The sequence below is a fragment of the Alternaria triticimaculans genome (assembly GCF_023758025.1).
Source record: "Alternaria triticimaculans strain BMP 0046 chromosome Unknown scaffold_1, whole genome shotgun sequence".
Taxonomy (NCBI): domain Eukaryota; kingdom Fungi; phylum Ascomycota; class Dothideomycetes; order Pleosporales; family Pleosporaceae; genus Alternaria; species Alternaria triticimaculans.
In genome coordinates, this window is record NW_026055958.1 from 1,629,440 (window position 1) to 1,656,291 (window position 26,852).

Below are 26,852 nucleotides of genomic sequence, written 5' to 3' on the forward strand. Positions count from 1 at the left end.
CTTTACTAAAAGTATTATATACTATAAAGTAAGTAATAAATACTTTTATAATAGAGTAAGATAGAAAAGAAGTATCTTATTCTAGTAAGAGAGAGAGAAGCTACTTTAATACTAATATTACTAGATAACTAAAGATAATCTAATAATAAACGCAAATATAAATAATATAATACTACTAGTTTAATATTACTAAATCTTATTCTAGCTAAAATTTACCTTACTTATTATATACTACCTCTACTCTAGTATTATTACGCTAGTATTACTAATACTTACTAATAATTAACTACGCTATAAAACTATCTCTCTAAAGTAGCTACTATTAATAGCTTAAGTTAGGTATATATTACTATATAATATACTTACGCTAGGTATTAATTTAGATATAAACCTTTATATTTTACTTAATATAATACTAACTACTTTTAAGACTAACTATTTCTACTTATATAATCTAAATATAATACTTATTTTCTATTATACTAGACGTATACGTAATCTTTCTACTCTATCTAAGGTAATACTAACTTTAGCTCTTTTAGCGCTTATAAATAGTATAATATTAGCTATATATATAAAGACTATTTATAGTAATATAATAGATTTCTCTCTTACTAGCTAACTACTTACTAAGATTAACTTAAAGAATAATAGATAAATTATAGTAGAGAATATTTACTTTCTAGAGTAGAGTCTAAATATAAAAATATACTCTATTATACGTAATAGTAATAGCTACTAGATTAGTTACCTACTACTTATAAAGCTACGCTATAAGTTAATAGACTATAATAAGATTTATATAAATATTAATAATAATATAGTAATTAATCTATTTATAAATAGATATAATAAGAACGCTATTAGTTTTAGAGCTATAAAGATAACGTAAAGTACTAGCTTTAGTAGAAAACTTATAGTAAAAGCTAAATTCTAAAACTAGCTACTTACTAATATAAAAGATAGTAAAAGCCTTACTAATATATATAGAAAGGCGTATATAGAGCTATATAGTTAGATTATACTTATATAAAGCTATAGCGTAATTATATAAATAAAAAAGTATAACTATACTAAAATATAAATATAACTCTATAAGTTTTATAATATATTAAAGAGAAAATAATATATATATTTTTAAAAAGGTAGAAGTAATATTATACTTAGTAGTAGAATACTTAGAACTATAATAGTTTTACTAAGTAAAATATAAGTAATTTATAAGTTTAGTTAGATACTACTAGAACTAATGTAGGTGCGTAATAAGTAAGCTAGAGTAAAGGCTTATAATTTAAAGTAGGCTAGAATCTTATAGTTAATATAGAATAGTGTAGAAAAGGTAAAATAATAGTAGTTTTGCTAAGTAGAACTTAGGTAATTACTAGAACTAAAACTTAAGAAATTTTTTCTAATATAGCTTAGAGCTATCTAGATAGTATATTATCTTTATATAGCTATAGTAGCTAAGAATAGAAGATAGAAAAGAAAGCTTTAAAGCTATTAGATAGATTTAATTTATAAGCTATATAGTTAATAATATATATAATCTAATATAGCTTTATATTCTTATAGTTTAGAGATTTTACTAGCTATTTAGTATAGATATACTTTATATTTAGTAGTATCTAGTTACTAATATTAAACTAAGAAGTAAAATAGTAATAGATATTAGTAAACTCTTTTATTTTATCTTAGCTTTATATAATCTTATTACGTAAGTAGTAGTAGATTATATTAATATAATTTATAAGCGTATTAGTAGCGCGTAGTTAGATAGTAGTAGATATAGTATTAGTAATAGCGTAAGACAGCTTAAGACCTAAGTAAAGTTAATATCTCTTTATAGTCTAGAATAGAGAAACTCTAGTTACTAAGCTAATAGCTAAGTTAGCTTTAAACTCTACTACTAGTAGTAGATAAGCTTAATTATCTTATAGATAGTTAATATAAAACTTTAAGTATTACTTTAGATCTATATTAGCGTTTTCTATCTAACTATTAGTCTCTAGATAATATATAGTGCTAAGTAGTTTTATAATATTAGAGAACTTATATATAAACTAGTAATAGAAGTTAGTAAATCTAAAAAAAGCTTAGATATCTTTTAGAGTTTTAGATAGTTACTAGTTCTAGATAGTAGAGACTTTTTTAGAGTCTATTTTAATACTATTAGTAGTAATAATTAATTCTAGAAACTTAACTTTCTACTATATAAACTTAGACTTAAGAATATCTATAGGTAGGCTTATATTAGTAAGTCTAGTTATAACGCGTAGAAGATAGTTATTATAAGCTTTTCTTATCTTACTAAATATAATAACGTTATCTAGGTACGCTATATAGAATTTATTAAAGTATTTATAAAAAATATTATTAATATAAACTTAAAAGGTTCTAGAGCTATTATATATTCTAAATAGTATTACTATATATTAATATAGACTATAAGAGGTAATAAAAGTAAAGAAGTATTTATAGTTTTTATAAATATAAATTTTATTAAAAGTAGTAATAATATTAATTATAAAGAAGTAGTAGGCCTTAGATAACTTAGTAAGTATATTATAAATAAGTAGAAAAGTATTATAGTTCTTAATAGTGTATATATTAAGTCTCTAGTAGTTAATATATATTCTTATACTACTTTTAGACTTTTTTATAACTAGTAATAGCGTAGCCTATTTAAATATACTCTTCTTAATATATTTCTTTTATAATATATTATTAATATAAAGTTTAACTACCTAGGCTTTATTATAAAATAGTAGTCTACATTATTAAGATAATAGTTATAAAAAGCGCTTAGTTTTAGAGTCTAGCTAGATTTTAATAGTATAATCTAGCTTATTACGCTATAGTAGAATCTTATCTACTTCTTATAAGTTAAAACTATAGTATAGAAGATAGAGAACTTTAGAAAGTTTAGTAAAGATATTCTCTTTACTTATTAAAGAGCACTTTATATAATTATAGAACTTTTTAAAGTTCTCTAGAAGTACTTTAGCGCTAGCTATACGTAGGCGTTAAGTATTAGCTTATTTCTAGTTACTTATATTATAGAGCTTCTTAACTTCTTCTATAGTAGTAAGATAGACTTTATTATCTTTTATAACTAATATAGCTACTATATTCTCTCTAGACCTAAGAGATAGAGCCTATAGCGTACTTTTTTTAAAATTAAATAATTATATAATTACGTAATTACGTAATTGCGTAATAACGTATTACTATATTAGACTTTAAAAGTAAACTTAAAAAATCTCTAACGTAAGCCTAGATTTATAACTTATAATACTTACACCTATACTACTACTACTACTACTACTACTACTACTACTACTAGTATAATAGTTACTACGCACGTAATTATAATAGGCTAACTACTTTATATTTATTATATATTATATACTAATAGCTATCTAGACTATTAACTAGCACTAATACTAGCTTTATATAATTGCGTAACTCTAAAAGGTAATTTAGTAAGTTTACTACTAGTATAAAGCTTCTAAGACAACCTAAGACACTTATATAATACTTATATAATTAATTTATATTCTATATATAATTACTTATAAGCTAGCTATATTAGCTATATTATGCTATTCTTTAGTATACTAACTATTTATTCTACCTATTATTGCGTGTCTATTAGCATAGCTTAATACTATACTATATATATACTACCTTCTATAGCTAGTAAAGCGCTGCCTTTCTCTAGCTAAGAAAAATATTACCTACTATAAGCTTAATAAAGTTAAGCTTATCTTAAGTTACTAACTCTAAACTACTAAGCTTCTTATCTAATATACTAAGTTAATTAAACTATTTCTTTATAATTACTAGAATATTAGAAGAAAAATTTATTTAGTAGAAATAAAATATACTTATAATATATAAAGCTATAAGGCGTCTCTTATTAGTAGTAACTACTTTTATCTACTTCTTACTATTCTAATAAAAGCTCTTTTTTAGCTCTATTCTTATAGCTATATCTTATAAGCTTTTTATTAAAAACTTTTTAAAATAAACTAGAAAGTTAAATACGCTACGTATATAACTAGTAAGAACTACTAAAGTAGTATATTCTATTACGCTAAGTAGTATTATTATAAGAACTAAAGCCTCTATTATAAGTATAGAAGAGAAGTTTAGTATAGAAAGTTCTTTATATTTAGTAAATATATTAGTAGATTTTTTTTAAATATATATAAAGATATTAAAAAAAATATAAAATAAAGAGAAGTATTCTTTATATATAAAGCTTTATATAATTTTCTTCTAAGCTACTATTCTTTATACTATAGTTTACCTACGTAAATATTATTTATATTTTATAGTAGTATAGTACTATAATTTAATATTACTCTAAACCTAGAGTTTACCTACGTAGTAGCTTAAACTTCTATCTATCTACTTTTATAGCTAAGAGAAAAGCTATATTACGCTACGCTCTAACTTTTACTCTTTTTACTAAAAGCTTCTTCTTAGAAAGCTTTTACGTTAACTTTTAAAAATATTTTAATATTTCTATAGCTTTATAGCTTACTTATTACTACTTTTAAGTCTACCTCTAAGTATACTAGAGAAGCTTTTATTACTATTACCTTTTATAAGTATATTATTACTATTTATATTTATAGTAAACGTTAAAAAGAGAGTTTTTTTAATTTCTATAGTTATATATAGTAAGTATAAAGTATTTAGAAAATACACTTATAATAAAATTACTATATAGAGTTACTAACTACGTTTTATTACTTTACTCTATATTAACACTTTACTATAATAGCTACTATATAGCTAGATATAAAAGAGATATTAATAAAAGAAGAAGCTTTTAGATAATATATCTTCTTAAGTTTATACTTTAGAAAAGAAGGCTATTTATAGTATTAACTACTAGTAATATAATAGAGTTTATAATTATATAAGTACTATTATAAGTAGTAATTAGAATTAAATATTATAGATATAGTTTTCTAGTTTACCTAGAGATTATATTATTAAAACTAAAAAGTGCTTAGAATTATCTAAACACTACTAAGTTTTATAATATATATAAGAACTTACTTATTATAGTTACTAAAGAAGACGTTTATTTAGATTATATAAGTAATATTAGTAATCTAAGAGCTATCTACTAGCTCTAGGTAAATAAGTTTTTATAACGTAATTAGTTTATAGTTATTTATATAAGCGTAAGAAAAATTAATAAAGATAGAAGTATAACTAAAGTTACTTATAAGTTTAATATATAAGAATAGTTATTAAGAAAAAGATATTATTTCTTTAAAAACTAACTATTATTTTACTTAAAGAATATATATAGCGCTATAAATAGTAGTAGCTATAATAGCTAAGACGTAAACTTATAGCGTAATAAAGCTTTCTAAGTTCTTAATCTAGAATAGAATAGCTTATAATATAGAGTTAGAGTTATTATTTTTATTATTATAGACTTTAATAGAAGAAAATAAAGAGAATAGTATAGGTATAGATATTTTTAAAGTATTTTTATCTTTTTTCTTAGGCCTAGTAAGTCTCTAGAAGTAACTATTACTAGAGACTACTTATTTTCTATATAAGTATTAGTAGTAGTAACTAAAGCTAGTAAGATTAGTTTCTAGATAGAGTTAACTTTAATAGTAGCTTTAGAAATAAGTATACTAGTAGCCTTACGCGCTTTATTAAAAGTAGTAAAAACTTTTTTAAAATAACTTATTAATATAATATTATTCTAACTCTTATAAAAAGTATTAGAGCTATTAGACTTATAATCTATATAGATATACTTAAAGTAGCGCTTAAAGTTAGTAAAAACTTAAGTTTCTATTAAAATATAATTCTTATAAAGCTTATTAATAATAAAGTAGATAGTACTAGAGTCTTCTAAGAACGCGTTTTAGTTATAGTTATAGTTTCTATAATCTCTACTTCTACCTCTACCTCTACTTCTATCTTTACCTCTACTAGTATTCTTATTTATATTAGTATTATAAGAGAGTAGAAAAGAAAAGTAAAGCTATTTTAGATAGTAGAGCTTTTAGCTAAAGGTAGTAAAGTTATTAGTATAGCGCTTATTATTAAGAAGTAACTTAATATAGATATACTACTAAAATAAAAGCTTTTTATAAACTTAAAGAATTATCTTTTTATTATTTTAGTAGAAAGTAGTAATACTAGCTTAGAAGTAAAATAAAAAGGCGCTAATATTCTTACTAGCTTTTATATTTACTTTCTTATTATAAAAGTTATAAGTATTATAATAAGTATTAATGTAACTATAGCTTTTATTAAGAATATTCTAAACTTATTATATATACTAGAACTCTTAACTAGAGATAAACTATCTAATAAATATACTATTTTAGACTAGACTACTAGTTTTTATATAGATAAAGTTAAGCTATTTTTTCTTATTACTTTTAAATATACTAGCGTGTACTTAGAACTAGCTTATAATATCTAGCTTCTACTTCTAATAGGTATTTACGTAGGTACTAATAGAACTTTTAAACTTATTAGATTTAGATTACTTAGAATAATATTATTATAGAACGTACCTTTAGATACTCTTTAAGAGTACAGTACGTAATTATACTAGTATAGATTAAAATAAGCTCTTAGAAGCTTTACTACTTAAAAGAGCTTTCTAAGTAAGCTTATAATATAATAATTTATCTTTTATTTATTTCTATACTTCTAGACGTAATAGTTATAAGCCTAGCGCTTTAAGAAGATAATATAGTTCTATATTTATATACTTAAGATGTAAAGCGTTTTAATAAAGTATAGTAATACTAATTCTATTACTAATCTTTGCGCTTTTATAAAAGTACTACTTTATTAATTATAATAAGTAACTTTATAATAATCTCTATAGAAGCTTTTATACTTACTAACTTAGTATATTAGTCTAAGTAGTTTACCTAGTTTAAATTCTATACTCTAAGCAAAGAAATTTAAGCTAACGTTAACTTTAATACTAAAATAGCTACTTCTATTTAGATAAGTATTCTAACTACTTTAGAGCTAGTAGTAATTATATAAAACGCTTTAGTTAATAAGCTCTACGCTAATAAGTATAACCTATTTATTATAAAGTATAAGATATAAGTAATAAAATAGTAGTTAAAGAGTACTTATATTAAGTATTTTTAGAACTAGATTAATTAGACTATTAGCCTAAAGCTTCTAGCTTCTACTATACTCTTTATCTTTATAGAGAAAGAGGCTATATTATAAGTACTTATTAAATATCTTAAGTTTATGCTTTCTCTAGAGAAAAACTATACTAAGAATCTTATACGCTTATAGTATAAAGTATACTTCTAGAAAGCGTAATAAGAATATATTAATACTAAGTGCTAGTAATAGAAATACCTCTATATTTTAGTCTAAGCTAAAGTATATAAACTTACTAAAGTTAATAATACGTTTACTATCTAGAACTATTTAGAAGTAATTAGCGTTAGACTTACTCTAGAATAGAAGCGCTTTATATAGCAAAACCTTATTAAAGCTCTTACTATTAGTAAAACTTAGGTTACTTTTAAATAAGTGTTAAAGATTTTTACTACGCTAATCTAAGAGTATACTACTTACTCTAGTAGTAGAGGTAGTATATTTACTATTATAGAAGTACTATAATAAGCTTTTAATAATAATAACTTATTTTAGAAGTCTAAGAAGAATTATCTATATAGATAGTACTATAAGTAGTTTACTACTATATATAAGTATTTAGAAATAGCGCTTATAGATAAACCTCTAAAGCTCTCTAATAAAGCTAAGACTAAGATTACTACTAAGCTTAGAAACTTAAAGTATAATAGCTTATAGAGAGCTCTTAATAAAAAGAGATAGACTACTTTATAGTAAGTATAAATTAAGAGCCTAAACTCTATCTACCTAGAGTTAATTTAGGTAATACTTATTAACTCTACTTTTATTATAAGTTAGCTAAGCATTAGTAGTATATACTTTACTATAAATTTTAATATCTACTTACTTTTTATAAGTACTATCTTAGATAATAAAGTAGTAGTATATTTTATTAATAATATATTTCTACTTAAGCTAAAGACCTTTATAAAAGTATATAAATTCTACACTATAGAAGTAGAAAGCTTCTTCTTTTAGGTACTTAGACATAGTATATAAAAGATTAGAAACACTTTAACTAGAAAAAGAGAACTATATATAAAGAACTTTATTCTAATAAGCGTAGCGCTTATAGAGAGTTTTTATATTAATATTATCTTAGAAGTAGCTTTTAATAAAGCTAGACTATAGTATTTAGAGTTAGACTTAACACTTTATATAGAAACGCTTACTAATAACTTTATACTAGTAAAGCTTAAAAGAGAGTATAAGCTTATATTTATTAAATATAATTTTTTAAAGTTTTACCTAACTATAATAAGTATAACTAATAACTAGTACTTATAATAATTCTAGAGAAGCCTTTCTTAGTCTAATTTAAAGAAGCTTTAGCACGTAAAAGTAAGCTACCTAGATCTAGAAGTGCTCTAAGCTCTTATTAAGAATACGTATAATATACGTATTAAAGAGATAAGCTAAATTAAGTATAAGTATTACGCTATTACTTATATAAAATAGCGTATCTTTAGATAACTACGTAAGAAAGCTCTAAGACCTTATTAGAGAATCTTATAGAATTTTTTTAACTTTTCTACTAGTTATAATAAAAAGCTCTAGATTATAGTACTTAAAAATAATTATAGTAGTAAGATCTATTAATATACTCTCTAAGCTAAAACGCTTATAGAGATTATAAGAGTTTTTTATAACTTTATAAGCTTTCTTATAGTTTAGTATAAGCTTAATATCTATATTATTATCTAAGATAATAATATTATAATACTACTTTAGAGAGGTAAGTTACGCTTTAAAATATAAGCTAAAGAGTAAAGTATTATTATAGAGCGCACCTTTATTTATATTTATAAACTAAATAGAAAAGTAAAAAGAGTAAGTTAGAAGATAATTACTAAGTTTATTAAGATAAAAGTTAGTGTAAATCTCTTTAAAAAGCTCTAGCTAGATATTATAGAAGTAGTAACCTAGCTATATAATATAAGTTTATTATATACTTATAATCTCTTAGTATCTAACACTATACTTAACGTATAGTATATAAAGTATAGTAAGAAGATCTATACTATTATAGCTAATCTTTACCTAAATTAGAGTACTATCTACGCTTATAGCTATAGAGCTTACCTACTTAATAGAAAGTAAGTAGCTAGATAAAATAAGTGTAACTTTAAAGTTATACTAAAAAGCTATATTAGATATCTAGTAGAATATAAAGCGTCTAATATTTATAGAATATAGATTCTAAAGCTTAATTAAATAATTATAATAAGAAATATAAGCTTTAATAAGAAGCTTTTTTATAAGAGTAGCGCTAAAAGTAGCTAGAAGTACTTAGTAGAAGAGCTTACGTATATTATTAATCTTTTATATAAGAATAAGCTATATAATATAGAAGAAGCGTATAAAGATATTTTTAACTAGCTCTACACTATAGTAGATAAAACACAAGACTAGTATACTTCTAAAAACTCTATCTAAGAGCTAGAGAGTAGTATATTATAGCTTACTATTAAATAGGCTAGCTAGCCTAATTAATAAGTAGTATATAATATATTTTTTATATAGATAGAAAGCTTAGCTAGCTAACTACTAGAAATCTATATAAACTCTTAAGAGTATATAAGCTTATTTACTCTAGAGTAAATACTAGAGCCTAGAGTATACTAAACTATAAGGTCTAGTTAGAAGTATAATAGTAGCGCCTAGAAAGTACACTAAACTAGAAAAAAGTATCTACTAGTACTAAGTAATAAATAGCTTTCTAATATAGAGAGCTTTTATTAGAATAAAGTATATAGTACTTATTAAAATAAAGTACCTCTAAGTATACTATATTTCTACGTACGCTTTATATTTAGAACTTTTCTAGAATAAGATAAAATAGAACTACTATCTACTTCTAGACTAATACGCTAGAGGTGTAATTATAGAAAACTAATGTAATTAAGCTCTAGAATTAAAGAGTAACGTAAAGACCTAGAAGTAGAAGAACTAAAAGTTTATATACTATATAATCTATAAAATAGTATATAAGATAATAATCTTCTAAATAGTTTTCTTTAATACTTATATAAAGTAGAAGAAGACTAGAAAAAGCTTATAACTATTTACTTAATTATAGTAGCTATAATCTTAGATAATATACTTTTATAAAAGTATAAGCTATCTAAATATATATACTATAATTAACTACTACTACTTCTAAAGAAGTATAAAGATCTTAGTAACTATCTATATAAAAAGCTCTTCTATAAAGCTTATAATAAGAAGATAAATATACTCTATTAAGTAGATATCTAAAAGAAAATTAAGTACTTCTTAGTATAAGAGCGCCTACTTCTACTAAAGTAGGTATTTATATATAAAATTAATTAGAATAGCTACTTTATTAAGTATAAAGCTTATATAGTAGTAAAAAAAAATTTATAAGTAATTAATTCTATATACTCTATATATATAGTAATACTTATCTTATACTCTTTTAGAATAGTAATAGTAATAGTAGCTAAATTTAACCTAGAGATTCTCTAATTTAATATTATAGAAGTATTTCTTTATATATACTATAAGCACTAGCTAGTTATAGTATATAATATACTAGATAGCTTTAAAAAGCCTAGTAAGTGTATAAAGCTTAAGCGCGCTCTCTATAAGCTAAAGAACTCTCTACTACTTTAGTATAAAGAGCTTTTATATATAGTAAAGAAAGTAAGTTTTATTACTTCTAAAAAAGAGCTTTATTTCTTCTTTAATAAATAAAAAAAGATTCTTCTACTCTTTTATATTAATAATATACTACTTATATATTACTATACTACTTATTAAGAAGCTTTATAAGTTACTAATATAATAAAAGTAGTATATAACCTAGAAGAGAAAGACCTAGTTAAATAGTTTCTAGAAGTAAGAGTATTACATAATTACGCTACTTATACTATAACGCTTATATATAATAAGTATTTAGATAAGCTTACTAAGAAGTTTAACTTAGAAAGTACTTTTTTAAGCTCTACTATACTACTTCTAAGCTAAGAGCTTATAAAGTTAATAGGTAAAGTAGATAAGAAAGTAGTTAAAAACTACTAAAAGTATATTAGATTACTACTTTATATAGCTATTATACTATAGCCTAATATAGTATATACTACTTTAAAGCTTTTATACTTTCTTATAAATCTAAGTAAAGAGTATATAGAAGTAGTTAACTAAGTAATTATATACTTATATAAGACTTACTATTAGACTATATACTATAAAATATACTCTAGAGTAAAGCTTATAATTTATAGTAATACTTCTTTTATAAATAACTTAGAGACTAGGCGCTCTTTATAAAGCTACTTTATTATACTCTTTAGAAGTACTATTATTTAGAAAGTAGTATAATAAGTAACTATAATAACTTTAACTATAGAAGTAGAGCTTTTTACTTTTAAGTATATTAGTAAAGAAGTAATAGCTCTTAAGAAGCTATTTTAGAAGCTTATACTTACTTTAGAAGTAGTGTAGATAATTTTCTATAATAACTAGTAGACTATATACTTAGTAGTTAGCGCTAATAAGTATATAATAACACGCCTTAGATATATTAATATCTAAAATATATAGCTAAGATAAGAGTATATAAAAAAGTCTTTTAGAGTTAAGTATCTAGAGACTAAGAGTATACTAGCTAATAGACTTACTAAAAATCTATTAGTTTAGTAATTTATCTACTTTAAGAAGTAGTTAAATATAAAGAATATTAAATTATTAGTAGTATTATAAAGCTTATAAAGTATAAAAGAGTTTTTAGCTACTCTTTTTAGAGAGTAGTAAAAAGTATATTTTAAGCGTAGCTTCTTTTATAAACTTATAAAAAACTACTTATTAAAAAAGACTTTTATTAAAGTATACGCTCTAAAGAGCATAGTAAGATAAGAGAGTATATACCTAGAACTATAATTAAAGTAATACTTCTTTAGTTATCTAAGCGTAAAGTTAGAGAAGTACTACTAGTTATTAGTAGTATTTTTATAAGCTTAGAGATACTTAAACTCTAAAGTAAAGAACTAAGAAAGTATAACTTTCTTTATAAACGTAAATATATAACTAAGTTTAGTAGTAATACTTTTATAGATAACTATAATAGTATTATTAGTAATAGTCTTAGAAGATGCTCTTCTATTATTATTATTAGAGAGTACTATACTATTATTTATAGTTTTATTATAGTTAATCTACTTAACTACTAGATAAAGTTTTATAAAGCTTATTAGCACTAAGAAGTTAAAGTACTAGAATAAAACTTACTAGAAGAGCGCTACTTAGAAGTAGAAGCGTTATTAGCTTTATTATTAAGGTTAGATTAAAACTACTTAATACTAGAAGTATTTTTAGATCTATTAGTGTTACGCTCTACCTTTAAGGTATTAAAGCTCTACTTCTTACTATGCTTCTAGATTATATAGCTATACTTAAGATACTACTTAAAAGTAGTATTATAGTTATAGATAAGCTTATAAAAGTAAGAGTTTTTAATATTAAGTAAATAACTAGTCTTTAAATTCTACTCTATATTATAAAACTAATTAACTATACGCTTAGTAATCTTCTCTATATACTTAGATCTAAAAAGAAGTTAGTAAAGCTTCTTAAGCTTAAAAAAAAGTATATATATATATTATTATATTTATAATTACTAATAGTACTAGTAAGGTAGCGCGTAGACTTCTTACTTTTATTAATACTTATATAGTTTTTATAGAAAGAGTTAGTAGCCTTTCTAGTACTTATAAACTAAAAGTATTAAAAGTATACTATCTTATAGAGCTTACTAGTAGTAATAAAAGTAAGCTTCTTAAAGAAATACTTACGTATAGACTTAGTTACTAAAGCTTTATTATTTTTATCTTTAGAATTATTATTAAGCGTATACTTTTTATTATTATACTTTTTATTATTATACTTATTAGAAGAATTAGTACTATCTAAACTATTAGACTAGATAGAGAGCTTTAGATTAAAGAGAGAGCTCTCTATACTACTTATAATAATAAAAGAATACTACTTCTTTTTAAAAGTAGAGCTAAAGAAAAGTAAAGTGTTATAAACTATACTACTTTTTTAAGAAATAGAGAGCTTACTTAAAACTTTAGTAGAAAGCTTAGAAGTATTAAAAGAGATAGTAGAAGAATTCTTAGAAGTAGAGCTCTTAGAACTAGAAGAACTTAAAAATAGAATATTAGAATAAGTATTACTAGTAGCTAAAGAACTAAAAACTATAATAGTAACCTTAGTAAAATACTTATAGAAATTACTAGAAAGCTTCTAAAAGAGCGTAGTAACGTTAGAATTATAGTTAGTATACTCTTTCTAGGTAGTCTTACTAGTCTACTTATTATAGTACTTTTTTATTATACTAATAGAATTAGTAGACTACTATACTTAGTAGATTACTTTCTCTAAAACTATCTCTTAATAGAGCTTAATAGCTTTTAGAAGTAGAATTTTAAAGTATTCTTACTTAGTACGCTACTTATTAATAAAGCGCTTATTCTTAGACTTAATATACTTAGTTTTAGTAACTATCTTAGCTTTAGAATTCTTATTACTACGCTTTAAGTTATACTTAACTTACTTATTACGCTTATAATATAAACGCTACTTATTTTCTATAGCTTAACTAGTAATATAATACTTATAAGTAATCTAGTTATAATACTCTTACTTTACTTTATTCTTAGCTTTAAGATTATAAGTATACTACTTATTAGCGTACTTCTAAGTAGCGCGCTTATTATAATATAAAATATTATTAGTCTACTCTTAAGTAACTATATTACTATACTTAGTAAATAAATTAGACTTTTTAGAAGTATAAGTTAAAGTAGTAAATAAGTTATAGATAGAAGTAAAAGTACTTATAGAACTAGAGCTTTACTTCTTACTAGAAGAACTACGCTTAGAAGAGTTTCTAGAAATACTATAAAGCTTATTTAAGTACTTATAATTATTTATTTTAAAGAGAGTAGCTAAGTACTTAGAGAAGTTAAAGGTATTAGAGCTTAATAGCTTAGCCTTTAACGCGCTTATATAACTAAAACTTAAAGAAGTTATTTTAAAGGCGCTTATAAAGCTAAAACTAAACTACTTATCTTTAGAAGAGTAGCTATTTTTATACTTATACTTATTTTTCTTTAATATAATACTAGAAAGCTTAGAGATAGATATAAAGAAGTATACTTAGTTTAATTAGTATAATAAAGTATACTACTAGAGTTAGTAAGCGTACTAATAAAAATTAAAGATACTTACTCTTATTTTAAGTAAGAGGTAAAGAGCGTTTAGCTAATTAAATAATTTTTAGTAATATTATAATTAGCGCGCGTATACTAAGTAAGCTCTTAGTACTATATACGCTCTAATAAGTATATAATTAGCGTTCTTAGCTATAATAAGAGAGCTTATTATAACTATATAGCCTACTCTTATAAGCTACTTAGAAAGTATATTATAAAATATACCTCTAGATACTTCTTAAGAGTATAGTATATAATTATACTAGTATAGATTAAGATAAGCTCTTAGAAGCTTTACTACTTAAGAGAGCTTTTTAAGTAAGCTTATAATATAATAATTTATCTTCTATTTATTTCTATACTTCTAGACGTAATAAATATATATTATAAGTAAGTATAAAAAGAAGTATATAAGTTAGAGAGTTAAAATAGTTAGTAGTATATTAGTAGTAGTTTAGATAAAAAGCGCTAGTAGAACTATCTAACTTCTCTAAATTAGAGTTATCTAAGTTATTTAGTAAAAAAAAAAGTAAAGTTTTTTTAATAAGTATTTCTAGTTAGAAGACTTTCTTAAGTATCTTAATATAAGTAGTATACTTCTTTTTATAAGCTTTCTTATATATATTCTTATACTTATATACTTAACTAACTTATTACTTAGTAGTAATATAATATTCTTTAAGCTAGACTATAGTAGTATAAGTATTATCTTTTATTAGATATAGTTATTTCTTTAGAGTTATAACCTTACTATCTAACTTAAGTAACTACTATTAGATAGTACTAAAGAACTCTTTACTTTTTATATTCTAAAAATATAAAAAGTAAGTAGTATTACGCTTATTAGTAAGTTCTTTCTAGGTCTCTTAGAGATAACTAATATATATAGCTAGATTATTATTAAAATAGAAGATAGTATTAAAGAGAAGCTTATAGAGCTTAACACTATCTTATAATATATAGATAGACCTATCTTTAAATAGAGTTTTATCTAGATTACTAATATATTTAGCTTAGCTTTATATATTTATTTTATAGGCTACTAAGATAGATTAGCTACCTAGTAGAAGATTAGGCTTTAGAATAATATAGCTAGTAATATTATAGTTAGTAAGTATATAGAATATAGTATAGTAAAGAATATTTTTAAACTTTATAAAAAGAAAAAGCTATTACTACTTACTACTTAGAGATATAATAGACTTATATAGTAACTAGGTATTTAGAAATACTTTATATATAAAGTAATTAGACTTTTTATTATTAACTAGAATATAAGTAGTATTAAGCTTAGCGTTACTATTTTTATTATAATAAGTAATACGTAATTTAGTAGTATAAAGAAAGTAGTATATACTACTATAGTTAATATAGCTAAGTAGATTACTAAGTAAAGCGTAGTAGAGCTACTTACTACTATAGGTTTTAGTAACGTTAAGTAGTTTATTAGCAAAGCTAATAGCTTTAGTATTACTTATTAAAGGCTTAATTAAGTTACTATAACTATAACTATAATTAGAATTATCTTTATAGTTATTAAGAGAATAATAAATCTAAGTAAAATTAGTATTATTATTCTTAGAGTTAGTAAGAGAACTACTATCTATAAGTAAAACGTACTAAAAGCTATTCTAGAAGAAACTAAAAATATTAAGTAAACTACTATTATATAGATTAGAAGAGCTATAAAAGTAAAGTAGAACTTAATAAAAGTTTTAGAAACTAAAGACTATAGTAGTAAGAGAGTCTAAAGTAGTAAAGTATATAGACTATAACTACTATTATAGCTAGTTACTACGCTAACTATAAGTAGTAGAAGTAGTAGTTAGTTTAGTAAATAAAAGAGTAATAGCGCTAGAAGTAGTAGTTACTAGAGCTTTTACTTTAAAGCTTACTATAATCTAACTAGAGCTAGCGTTACGTAAAAGAATATAGAAAGTATCTCTAATTAGAGAGTTTTTAGAGAAGTAAATTAGTAATATAGTTATAATTAGCGTAAGTCTCTTCTAGAAGTAACTAGCTAAAACGCTAAGTTACTTATTAGAGATTATAAACTATAATAATGTATAAAAGTTATATAGAGATTAAATAATAATATTATATTAAATTATAATATTATTATAGTAAGGCTTAGAAAAAGTACTTAGAGATAGAATATATATATATAGGCTATTAGCCTAAGGTAGACCTAATACCTAAGAAACTAAACTATTATAATTTTTACTATTAATATTTTAAATCTTATAGTTATATTTAGTAGCTTTAAAAGTAGCTACTTAAATATTAAGTATAGCTATATATATATATAGAATTTTAATAGTTTTAATAGCTTATAGCTTTAAAGTATTAATATCTAGTTATTTAAGTATATTTAGTATAAAATTTATAAACTTTATTATAGTAAAAGCTTTAAAAAAAATAGTATAGTAGTTAAATATAAAAAATATTTTATAGCTTTTAAGTTAGTAAGAGTAGTAGTAATAATAAACTAATAGTACTTACTTAGTATCTTAAGTAATATAGTATAAAAAAGAAAAAAAAAAGAATTAGAGTAAAATTTTATACGTAAGATCTTCTCTTACTACTATAACTATACTTTATAGCTTTAGTTATTTTTTATACTTAAAAAAGCTTATAAAGTTTTATAGTACTTATTATAAAAAGTTACTTTTTAATAATTTAAGAAATTTTTTATTTATAGCTTTACTTAGGCTAAAAGATCTAAAACTATTACTAAGTATTTATTACTATAAGTAGGTAGAAGGCTTATTTTTTTATAAATTTAATTTGTCTAGAAGTTTACAAGCTTTAATACTCTAGTGTACTTAACAAAATTAAAATTATCTACCTTGCTAGCTACACATATTATCTAGTATCTACATTAGTGTTCTCCACGGCGGGTACACAAATGCCAAGACAAGTCACGTTACCGCTCTTGGCAGCCATCCTACACCAACACTCACAACGCATGACAACAACGTCGCATTAACCTCACAATTAAGCTTAAACGCCAGCGCGGATCACAAATCCTTATCAGAAGCCAAATGATCAAGCAAAGCACATTGTCTTGGACTGTTGCCGTGCTTGCCGTCTGCGAGCTTCCTGGATGGGTGGGTCGATCGGGTATACGGCAACCGCGAGCTTGGGGTGCGGGAGACCCTGGTTTGGGTGAGATGCGTGTTGACACCGCGCCTTTCCATCGCAGCGTTCTACTGCTAACATCGACATACATGCCGCTCGCAGTCGCCATGGGTGCCAGTGAGGTCCTTCTGGGTCACCTGCGTGTATGCGCAACATTGCGACATGCGCGACACCAACTCCGTCGCTTCCACTGCCCTAGAGTGGTAACCCACGACCAGGCAAACGGTGCGCAGACCGCCTGCACGGAGGCCCTCTCAAGCCCTTTCTGAGGCCAACGTCGCCTGCTGCACTGCATATCCTGCCTGCCGACGGAGCCGACGGGCAGCCTTACGACGCAGGCGTCCACGATCTTGGGAGATTCGTCACGACGAAACTACCGCCCTCTACGCGCGCTTCGTGACATCGGTCGAGAGGACAGTGGCTATGGTGATATTTTAGACTGCTATCCTCTCTTCTATTGGCCAAGACAATGTCGAGTCAATTGGCGATATGAAGCGCTGCGTTGCTAATGACGTGTGTAGTATCGCGAAGGGCACGCTTTCCATGCGTCCGCGGCAGACTTCGACAACCGACTAGGATCATACTGCCAGATCTGGACCTCGAGGAAGCAATCTTCCAATATATTGATGCATCTAGTGCTCGCTTATCGCCAATGGCGCGATGTTGCTGCATACTCCCATCGCAACGACGCCCGACATAGCTGCTTTGCAAGGTGGGGACGGGAAGGATTCGAAATGCCAACATTGCCAGGTTGCAGCACCATGCTCCGCCGTACGACGATCTTCATCCATAGGGCTGGCCGCTCTTTCTCTCCCTACCTTTCGCCTAATACGGTAGCGTCACCTGAACCTCACGATGCCCGTTCGTTGGAGTACCACAATGACTCTTCGGCATCGGACGTCCCTTCGTGGGCTTAGACAATAGCACTACGGCATGCGCAGTGAAGCGGTCTTTCTCACGATGTAGGTATTGGGGACACATCCCTGATGCGCCGAAAACTAGTAGGGGGAACTGGGTGGAGACTGAAGGGCCCCTCTGGTCTAGTACACGCCCCTTGGAACTCGCGGTCAAGAGCATCACAGGTAATGTACGAGGCAAATGGCTTTTGTCAAGTCGTTTACAGCTTCACATTCTTCGATACACATGTATAAATGCCGTCGACACGACTCCTCAGTATAGATCATCTCATCAATCACAGCAATAACATCTCTATCATCAAATACATCTATTTATCACAATCTACCAGAAGCAAAGAACAAAAGAATTCAACCTCACAGCTATTCCATTCATTGTTCTGTTCGAACTTAGCCACGTCTCCAAGCATCGAGAAACCATTTCGCAAGCCTATCGAAAGTCCAGCATCTCCAAGATCGTTGCGCATCATTACAAGGCCAAACGCAAGACTCAAAAGCCTCGATCGGTATTATAGCGATGTCTTTCAACATCCCAAACACTTCGCGAGTCATGTCGGTAGGACAGGAAACTTTAAGCGGAGTGCCAGACGATCGCAACACTCGAAGCGACTATGACGGACACGCGCGCTGTGCCGGAAACCTCTCGGCAGTACTGAAGCACGCTCATATTGACTCCGATGAGGAGTCTCATTACACACCCTTGACGACATCACCCTACCCAAGCTCCATCTCCACTGGTCATGGCGATCACTCAGTGTCCCCCATCGCGACCCCTACTAGACTTGGCGATATTCACGGAGGTTGCAACTTCGCTCCCGACCACTCTGATGATGTATGGGACTGCCCCAACCCTTACGGTGGGTGTGAGGGCACCCAAAATGCTGGTTGGCACACCCACTGCCCGCTTTGTGGGGCAGCAAAACCATCCTAGGTCCGAGCTGGGTATGATGGCTACCATGTCTTTTCTATTTCTCTCTGCTCCGGCCTCTCACATCTCTATGCTTCCCTTTCAGGCTGTTGTTCTATCGGTTTGTCTAGATTATGGCGTACAGGTGTTCTGGTTGCTCTTTGATCTCTGGTCATCTCCTTCCTCTCTCACTTCCGCTGCTCACTCTCTCTTTCTTTTGTAAACACGTCATCACTAGTCACCTTTTCGAGTTACTTATCTTCCCCACTGTCGTTACCGGTATCTCTACGTTACACCACATGTCCTCACTTTGTTCAATGTCCGATCCTTGCTCTTGACGTATGGTGTTGGTGGCTGGCAGCTTTGACTTCCTCACAGCAACAATGGATCGTCGAATTGATCCTTCCCTTAGACTCATGATAGCTTCGCATGCCTACATTTCTGCGTTTGTATGACTTCTTGTTCGAAGTAGCAGATATCTTTACAGCGATTTATTGCTACAATCATCGTTCTCCTCATCTCATCACTTCTTCTCTACTTTTCAAATGACACATACCTCCCATTCTACAGTCACGTCACAGTCACGGTGGATAGTCAGAACTACTGTCATGATGAACAGTCACCAACATTGCGAGACTCAGACTACGACCAGTCATTACATGTATCAAGATGCGCATTATGTCTCCTTACATTGTACCCATTGTTCACAAGCCTTCCATTGTTCTATACCATCCATCGATCTACAGATCAAGACTACCACCTCTATCAACGCCATCGAGTTGTCACGTCTACATTCACTGGACTATGGCGACACCTCAACAACGCGACATCGTTCCACTTCATATGTGGGTTTGTTGTGAGGATGGCATAGAGAACCTCGTTGATTATCCGCAATGTCCGTTCCCGTGTGAACATAAGAGATGCAGTGGATGTCTCAAACCCGGCGAATCATATGCTGGCTTTATACCCAAGCGCCGCTGATCAAATCGAATTTCAAGCCAATGCCCAGAACTTCGATTGAAGGACTACTTCCTATCAAAGCATGGACAAGACTTTGGTTTACATGGAATCCACTCCCGATCAGTATCTCTTGAAGAGAGACATCGACCACATTCTCTAACCGTACACGAACAATGCGACCTACAAACGACTTTCATACTGCTACCGCTGGCTTCAGCTAGGGTGTGTATATTTGAAGGGGTCATATTCAGCTACCATGCATCATCAACATCATGTACCACATCCTGTATTGTCTTTCATCGGCTGAATTTCTACCACTGTTTAACATTCTGTCAAGGACGACATGTTTGATTCTGTACGAACTCTGGGAGGCGGTATCTTATTACTCGCTTCATTGTCTTTCTTTTAGTATGCCTGTATAATACCCTGTACCACTTTTCTTCACTGAGTCTTTACTTTTGGCTCTCATAATGGAAGATGCACCCCCCATGAACTGCAAGTCTTCATATCGTGTGATTCTTTTCCCTGAATGCCATAACAGGTTGTACATTCCAGATTCTAGTACCGCATCAAACATGAGAGTTCGCGCGAGGAGACATGCGGACCTACTAACAAAGTCAATAAGCGGAACCCATTCCGCCTCCCCTCGGCACCTACCCAATCCAGCAACCCGCCAACCTCACCTTCCACCCACCTAACCCCCAACAAAGCAAAAACTACCGTCCATCCCCTCCGCGTCTACCCCAGCTTTCCCCAGATCCACCTGCCTCCACAGCAAAACTCTTCTCTCTCGCACAAGACTGGACGGCAAAAGTCTTGACGCACGTCGGAGGCTTCCGTCACACATGCTGAATGGTGCGGGAGGCAGACAAGAGGGGTGGGCAGGGGCTGGGCGTGCGTCAATGGCGGACTTTTATCAATGACCGAGTAAGAGCGTGTCATGACGGGGTGTGTACCCGCGGAGCAAACTTTGGTTAACGGGTGAACGGTCGCTGGATAGTCACGGTAATCGTTGACCGGGCGCCCCATGGGGGTGGAGACGATGGTTATTCGGCTAGACAGGCGTGCAGTGGGCGCGCTCGCGCGACGGCGGGGATCAGCGTCTCGTGGCTTTGGGAGGTGGTATGGGATGGGGCCCGGACTTTCATGTTGCGAGGGATTGGTCTTTAGCTTTTAGTTATCTGACATCTGTGGTCGTTTATTGCACGGTGTTGCTTGTATCTCTCTTCTTCCCCGCAAGCCTATCCGCCCCGTCTTCAATACAGGTGTTTGAACCCCCATCATGGACGAGAAGCCTGCCATTCACCGGCTATCCCATGCCAGCGATTCCCCGGATAGCGCATCTATCCATGCCGCACGCAAAGCCTCTATCACATCCTTCAGCCATGGGAGAACAAAGGCAGAGGAGCGGGCGCGCATCGATGCGCTGGCTACAAGTCCAGGCGTAACAATGGCATCTTTTGCGCATCTCGACGAGAAGAAGATTCTGCGGAAGATGGACTTGCGCCTCATCCCCATGTTAGCCCTATTGTACCTACTCTCCTTTTTAGATCGAGGAAATATCGGTAACGCGAAGATCGAAGGGTTGACGGAAGATCTCAATATGACGGGTGCGCAGTACAACTGGTATGCTTTTCGCAGATCTATCGGTCTTCTGAGTTTATATGATAGCCTAACAATGGAAGCAGGTGTCTAACAGTCTTCTTCTTCACATACGCCTTCTTCGAAGTGCCCTCCAACCTCCTACTGAAAAAGCTTCGGCCATCGATCTGGCTCCCAACCATCATGGTAGCATGGGGCATCGTCATGACGCTCATGGGCATAGTGCAGAGTTATGAGGGATTGTTGATTGCCAGAATCTTCTTGGGCGTTACGGAAGCTGGGTATGTCTCTACCAAGTCCCTGTCTGCCTATGGAAATGGCATGCTCTACAGCCGATTGAGCGCGTCAGGCTAACAGATGATCTGAATAGTCTCTTCCCAGGAGTAGCATACTACATCACAATGTGGTATGCGCGACACGAAGCGCAATTCCGCCAAGCCCTCTTCTTCTCCGCTGCCTCCGTCGCAGGCGCTTTCTCCGGTCTGCTCGCCTTTGGCATCGCACATATGGACGGCGTAGGAAACCTTGCGGGTTGGCGCTGGATCTTTATTCTGGAGGGGATATTGACTGTCATCGTGGCAGTCATTGCATACTTCACGCTCTACGACTTCCCGGAAACCGCTACTTTCCTCACTGAGGAAGAAAGGGCTTTTGTTGTATACCGCTTGAAGTATCAGAACTACAAGGAAGAGGCGGATGGTGGTGTTAGGGTCGCGCAGGATGATAGCTTCCAGTGGAAGTTTGTCAAAGCGGCGTTCCTCGATTGGCAGATTTGGACGAATATCTTGGTTTATTGGGGTATGTGTCATTTCCTAACTATTTTGCTGGTGTGCCCAACTAACATGGACAGGTATCGTATGTCCGCTATACGGCATATCCCTCTTCCTCCCATCCATCATCCGCGCACTCGGATACAGCTCTTCGACAGCCCAACTCCTCACTGTACCCATATATATCACCGCTTCCGTCTTGGCTGTTGTTGTCGCGTGGTTCAGCGATAGAGTTGGCAAGCGGTATCCGTTCATCTTGGTGTGCCTGTGCATCATGGCTGTCGGCTTCATCATGTGTATCGCGGGTGGCAGCGTGCCAGGGCTCGTATACGCAGGTGTTTTCATCGCTGCGTGTGCGTTGTATCCAGCGTTCCCCGGAAATATCACATGGCTAAGCAACAATCTTGCGGGAAGTACGAAGAGAGCTACCGGGCAAGCTATCCAGATCGCCGTGGGTAATTTGGCGGGTGGTAAGTTGTCCATTCCTCATCTGCCACGTTCCTTGTTTCTGACATTCTCTAGCCATGGCCTCCAACTTCTATCGCGCAGAAGACGCGCCGCGTTATCTTCTCGGCCATGCCCTCGAACTCGGTTTCATCGTGGCGGGTATCGTAGCGTTGCTGTTCTTGGTGTTCAACTACAAGCGCATCAACGCGAAGAGGGAGCGACAGGTAGCCGAGGGCGCGCATAACGGGTATACTCCCGAGGAGCTGGGCGCGCTTGGAGATCGGGCGATTACGTTCAAGTATTTCCTGTAGTCTGTGTCGTTAGTCTCGTACTTCAGACAGATAGAATGTGTAACGACGTACCCTTTCGCCTGCGATTGCAAGAGTTTTCGGCGATAGTTATGGCATTCAGCCAAAAACTCCCTTCCTGGCTGTTTGTGCATCGCTCGCGTGTGCTCAATAGTCCTGTATGCCCGTCTCACCCGTCAACACCTTCTCCTTCCCCTCCCCGTCCGAATCGAAGTCGCTTTCCATGCTCTCGAAATACGCGTCTTCCAAGTCGCGTTCCGCTTCAGGGTCATCGTACTTGGCATTCTTGTCGACCAACTTGTCATACTCAAAATCATCATCTCCACCTCTCAGGAAGCGTTGTGTCATCTCGTCGATCCACCACGCTCTCCCTTCTTCCTTCGTCATGGGTACATCGTCCTTTTCCTCCTCCATTATCTGTCCCTGAGGCCCGCGGTTATATGTGAAGAGCGAATTCGGATCGGGTTGCGACAGCGCGTCTTTCTTCGCCTCGGCGCGCCACAGATCGGTAGCCATCTGGCCCGAGAAGCCCTTCTTGCGCCCTTCGGCTTCGCGCTCGGATGCAGTTTGGAAGCGGCGTATGAGGCGGTCGTATAGGAGCGGATCGGCGAGCTCGAGGGACGAGTCGGAGAAGTATTCGGGATGCACTTCGAGGTAACGCTTGCGCCGGTTCTTAGCCTGGAGTCGTTGCGCGCGTTCGTCTTGTTGCTGACGGAGTTGGTCGCGGAGTAGAGATTCGTCTATCTCATCGTCCATTTCCACGTCTTCGGTTGTAGGGGCTGATGCGTCGCCGTTGACATGGCCATTGGGGGTCGCGGGGTCCTTGGCTGCATCCGGCGCGTTGGCTGGTCGTAGGGCGAGACCTGGCGCCATTCTGGGTGATCCGGTCATGTATGGCATGCTAAGAGGATTCAGACTCCAGAAACCCTCTCACTGCAGTCGCTATGGTAGAAGTGATGGTCAATCGCAATGCTTGGTAATGACGCCACACGCCGTGCTGGGCGCCACACTCTAGTGCGAAACGCGCCCAGTCGAAACGAACTCCACCTTAATGATCGCCCGTTTCACCCGTGCATCATCCCATTCAGCCAGGAACAGCTGGCCTTCTTGGTTTTTAATTTCAACGTCTCTTCCTTTCCTTTTCCTGCCTTATACCCTTCTTTTGCACTTTGCTTGCTGCTCTCTATCGTTGTTCGCGGGCCGACTACACTATCGCGGATATACGGTCCGTATAGAGTGCTTGAAGAACTTGGGATTCCTTGGACCGTTTACGCGATATCTGGTCTTTTCAACGCTTCACACGCTTCGCCATCTTTCTTTTTCGCGAAAGCTGTTACAGCAAATTGAGCAAGAACATTTCGATTTGGGTTGATAGGAAGAGATAGAACGGGAATTCTACATCATGTCGCCGAAACAAAAGACACCGAAGAAGCCAAAGGCAGCGAAAGAGGCGGAAACCCAGGCGCAAAATGCCCCAGCATCGACTATTCTTCTGAATGTTGGTAGAGCAGCAGCACTCCTGCTTGTCGCAGGTTTCGCATCACCAGTCTCACAACTGAACCTGTCTCCTATCTATGGATCAATCCCAGCATCGCTGCACCATCAACGGACTATGACTATCACAGCTGTTGCAGCACTCTTAACACGACGAGCATTGAAGAGCTACGTGTCTGCAAATGTGGCACAGTACATCGCTGTAGTAGCGTACTGGACACCCGTCATCCAGTTCCTACTATTCCCATACAGCGGAAAAATTGGGGTAGAATACGGACCTCTGCTCATCGAGTCCCTTACCTACTTCCCCCTACTGTTTTTATCAGTTTTCGCTGCCGCTGATCTACTGGAATGCATCGATATTACCGGAATCAATCCCTCGCCATTGAAGGAAATCGCCATCCCCACTGCATCCTACTTCACCGTATCGACGGTAGCCAAGATCAGCAGCGCTCTCATCCCCGGCTTCATCGGTACATCTGTCTACTTCACGCGCGTGGGTATGCAGATGCTTCTTGCTTCAGCATCTGCCTTCTTCAGCCCATCACGTGTCATCCTCCTCGCGTTTCCGGCAATCCTCCACACGCTCTGGACGAATCCGCATCATCCTTCAACCCACGGTCTACAATTGGCAAACTCCACCTTGCAGGCTACGCAGAACTACACGCTTCTCGCTCGTCATGAGTCCGTCACTGGATATGTCTCTGTCATCGAGAACCATGCCGACAATGCCTTCCGTCTTCTTCGATGCGACCACTCCCTCCTTGGAGGCGAGTGGCTCGTAACACCCCAAGCCTATGCTAAAGGTCAGCGCCAACGCGAGTCCATCTTCGCCGTCTTTGTACTCCTCGAAGCCGTCCGCCTCATGGAACCCCCAGTCGATACCATACCTATCGTAGACGACAGCGAGAAATCTGCATTGGTGATTGGTCTCGGTATCGGCACAGCACCAAACGCCATGATCGCGCACGGTATCAACACGACGATCGTCGAACTCGACCCCGTAGTCCACTACTACGCAACGAAGTATTTCGCGCTAGACCCCAACCACACAGCCGTCATCGACGACGCAACCGCCTACGTAGCACAAAAGTCCGTCTCAGCGCCCGGCAGTTTCGACTACATCATCCACGACGTCTTTACCGGCGGCGCAGAACCCGTGTACCTCTTCACCACAGAGTTCATGCAAGGCCTCTACGACCTGTTGAAGCCAGAAGGTTTCGTCGCGATCAACTACGCCGGAGACCTTACACTGGGCTCAACGAGACTGGTGCTGAACACCATCCACGCCATCTTCCCCGCCTGCCGCCTCTTCCGCGATTCTCCACCTCAAGCAGAACACAAGGAAGGTGAAGCTGACTTCATCAACATGGTCATTTTCTGCGTTAAGAATGATCACGGTCTGGGCAAGGCGGCCGTCAACTTCCGCGATACGGTTCAGAAGGACTACCTGGGTAGTATCGCGAGGAGGAATTTCTTGCAACCGCAAGAAAAGTTGGAAGTAAACTACGATTTCGTGAGCAAGGAGAATGGAGGCAGGGTCATGGGCAATGCGGATGTGGGTGAACTGGAGAAGTTCCATGAGGATGGTGCGGTGAGTCATTGGAAGATTATGAGGACGGTTTTGCCGGAGGGTGTCTGGGAGATGTGGTGAGCGACTTATCGCACTGTGGCTGTGGTGGTAGCAAGTAGGCGCAAGTTTGCAAGGGAAGAGAAAACGCGAAGTATAAAATGGAATAGATATCGGAAAGTCATTTGGTATACGACTATTCATAATCCAGAACGGTGTCTAAAAAAATCAAGTAATCCGCACATACCAATCCCCTAACAAGCCTAACCTAGTTCCCCATACCGAACATTTTTAATCTGTATCTACAAAACACCCAATCAACACCCCTCCCCTT

The 26,852-nt window shown here is 32.7% G+C and overlaps 3 protein-coding genes across 3 annotated transcripts; 2 read left to right on the plus strand and 1 right to left on the minus strand.

Moving 5' to 3' along the window:
* Positions 1-21,609: 21,609 nt before the first annotated feature.
* On the plus strand, positions 21,610-23,457 carry J4E78_000522 (uncharacterized protein; the record flags this gene model as incomplete). The annotated part of the gene is made up of 5 exons (XM_049361185.1): positions 21,610-21,953; positions 22,016-22,210; positions 22,300-22,727; positions 22,780-23,169; positions 23,222-23,457. The coding sequence occupies 5 exons, from the start codon at positions 21,610-21,612 to the stop codon at positions 23,455-23,457; spliced, it is 1,593 nt and encodes a 530-aa protein (XP_049226468.1).
* A 144-nt stretch (positions 23,458-23,601) lies between these two features.
* J4E78_000523 (uncharacterized protein) lies at positions 23,602-24,327 on the minus strand (the record flags this gene model as incomplete). The annotated part of the gene is made up of 1 exon (XM_049361186.1): positions 23,602-24,327. The coding sequence occupies one exon, from the start codon at positions 24,325-24,327 to the stop codon at positions 23,602-23,604; it is 726 nt and encodes a 241-aa protein (XP_049226469.1).
* A 529-nt stretch (positions 24,328-24,856) lies between these two features.
* On the plus strand, positions 24,857-26,602 carry J4E78_000524 (uncharacterized protein; the record flags this gene model as incomplete). The annotated part of the gene is made up of 1 exon (XM_049361187.1): positions 24,857-26,602. The coding sequence occupies one exon, from the start codon at positions 24,857-24,859 to the stop codon at positions 26,600-26,602; it is 1,746 nt and encodes a 581-aa protein (XP_049226470.1).
* Positions 26,603-26,852: the final 250 nt, after the last annotated feature.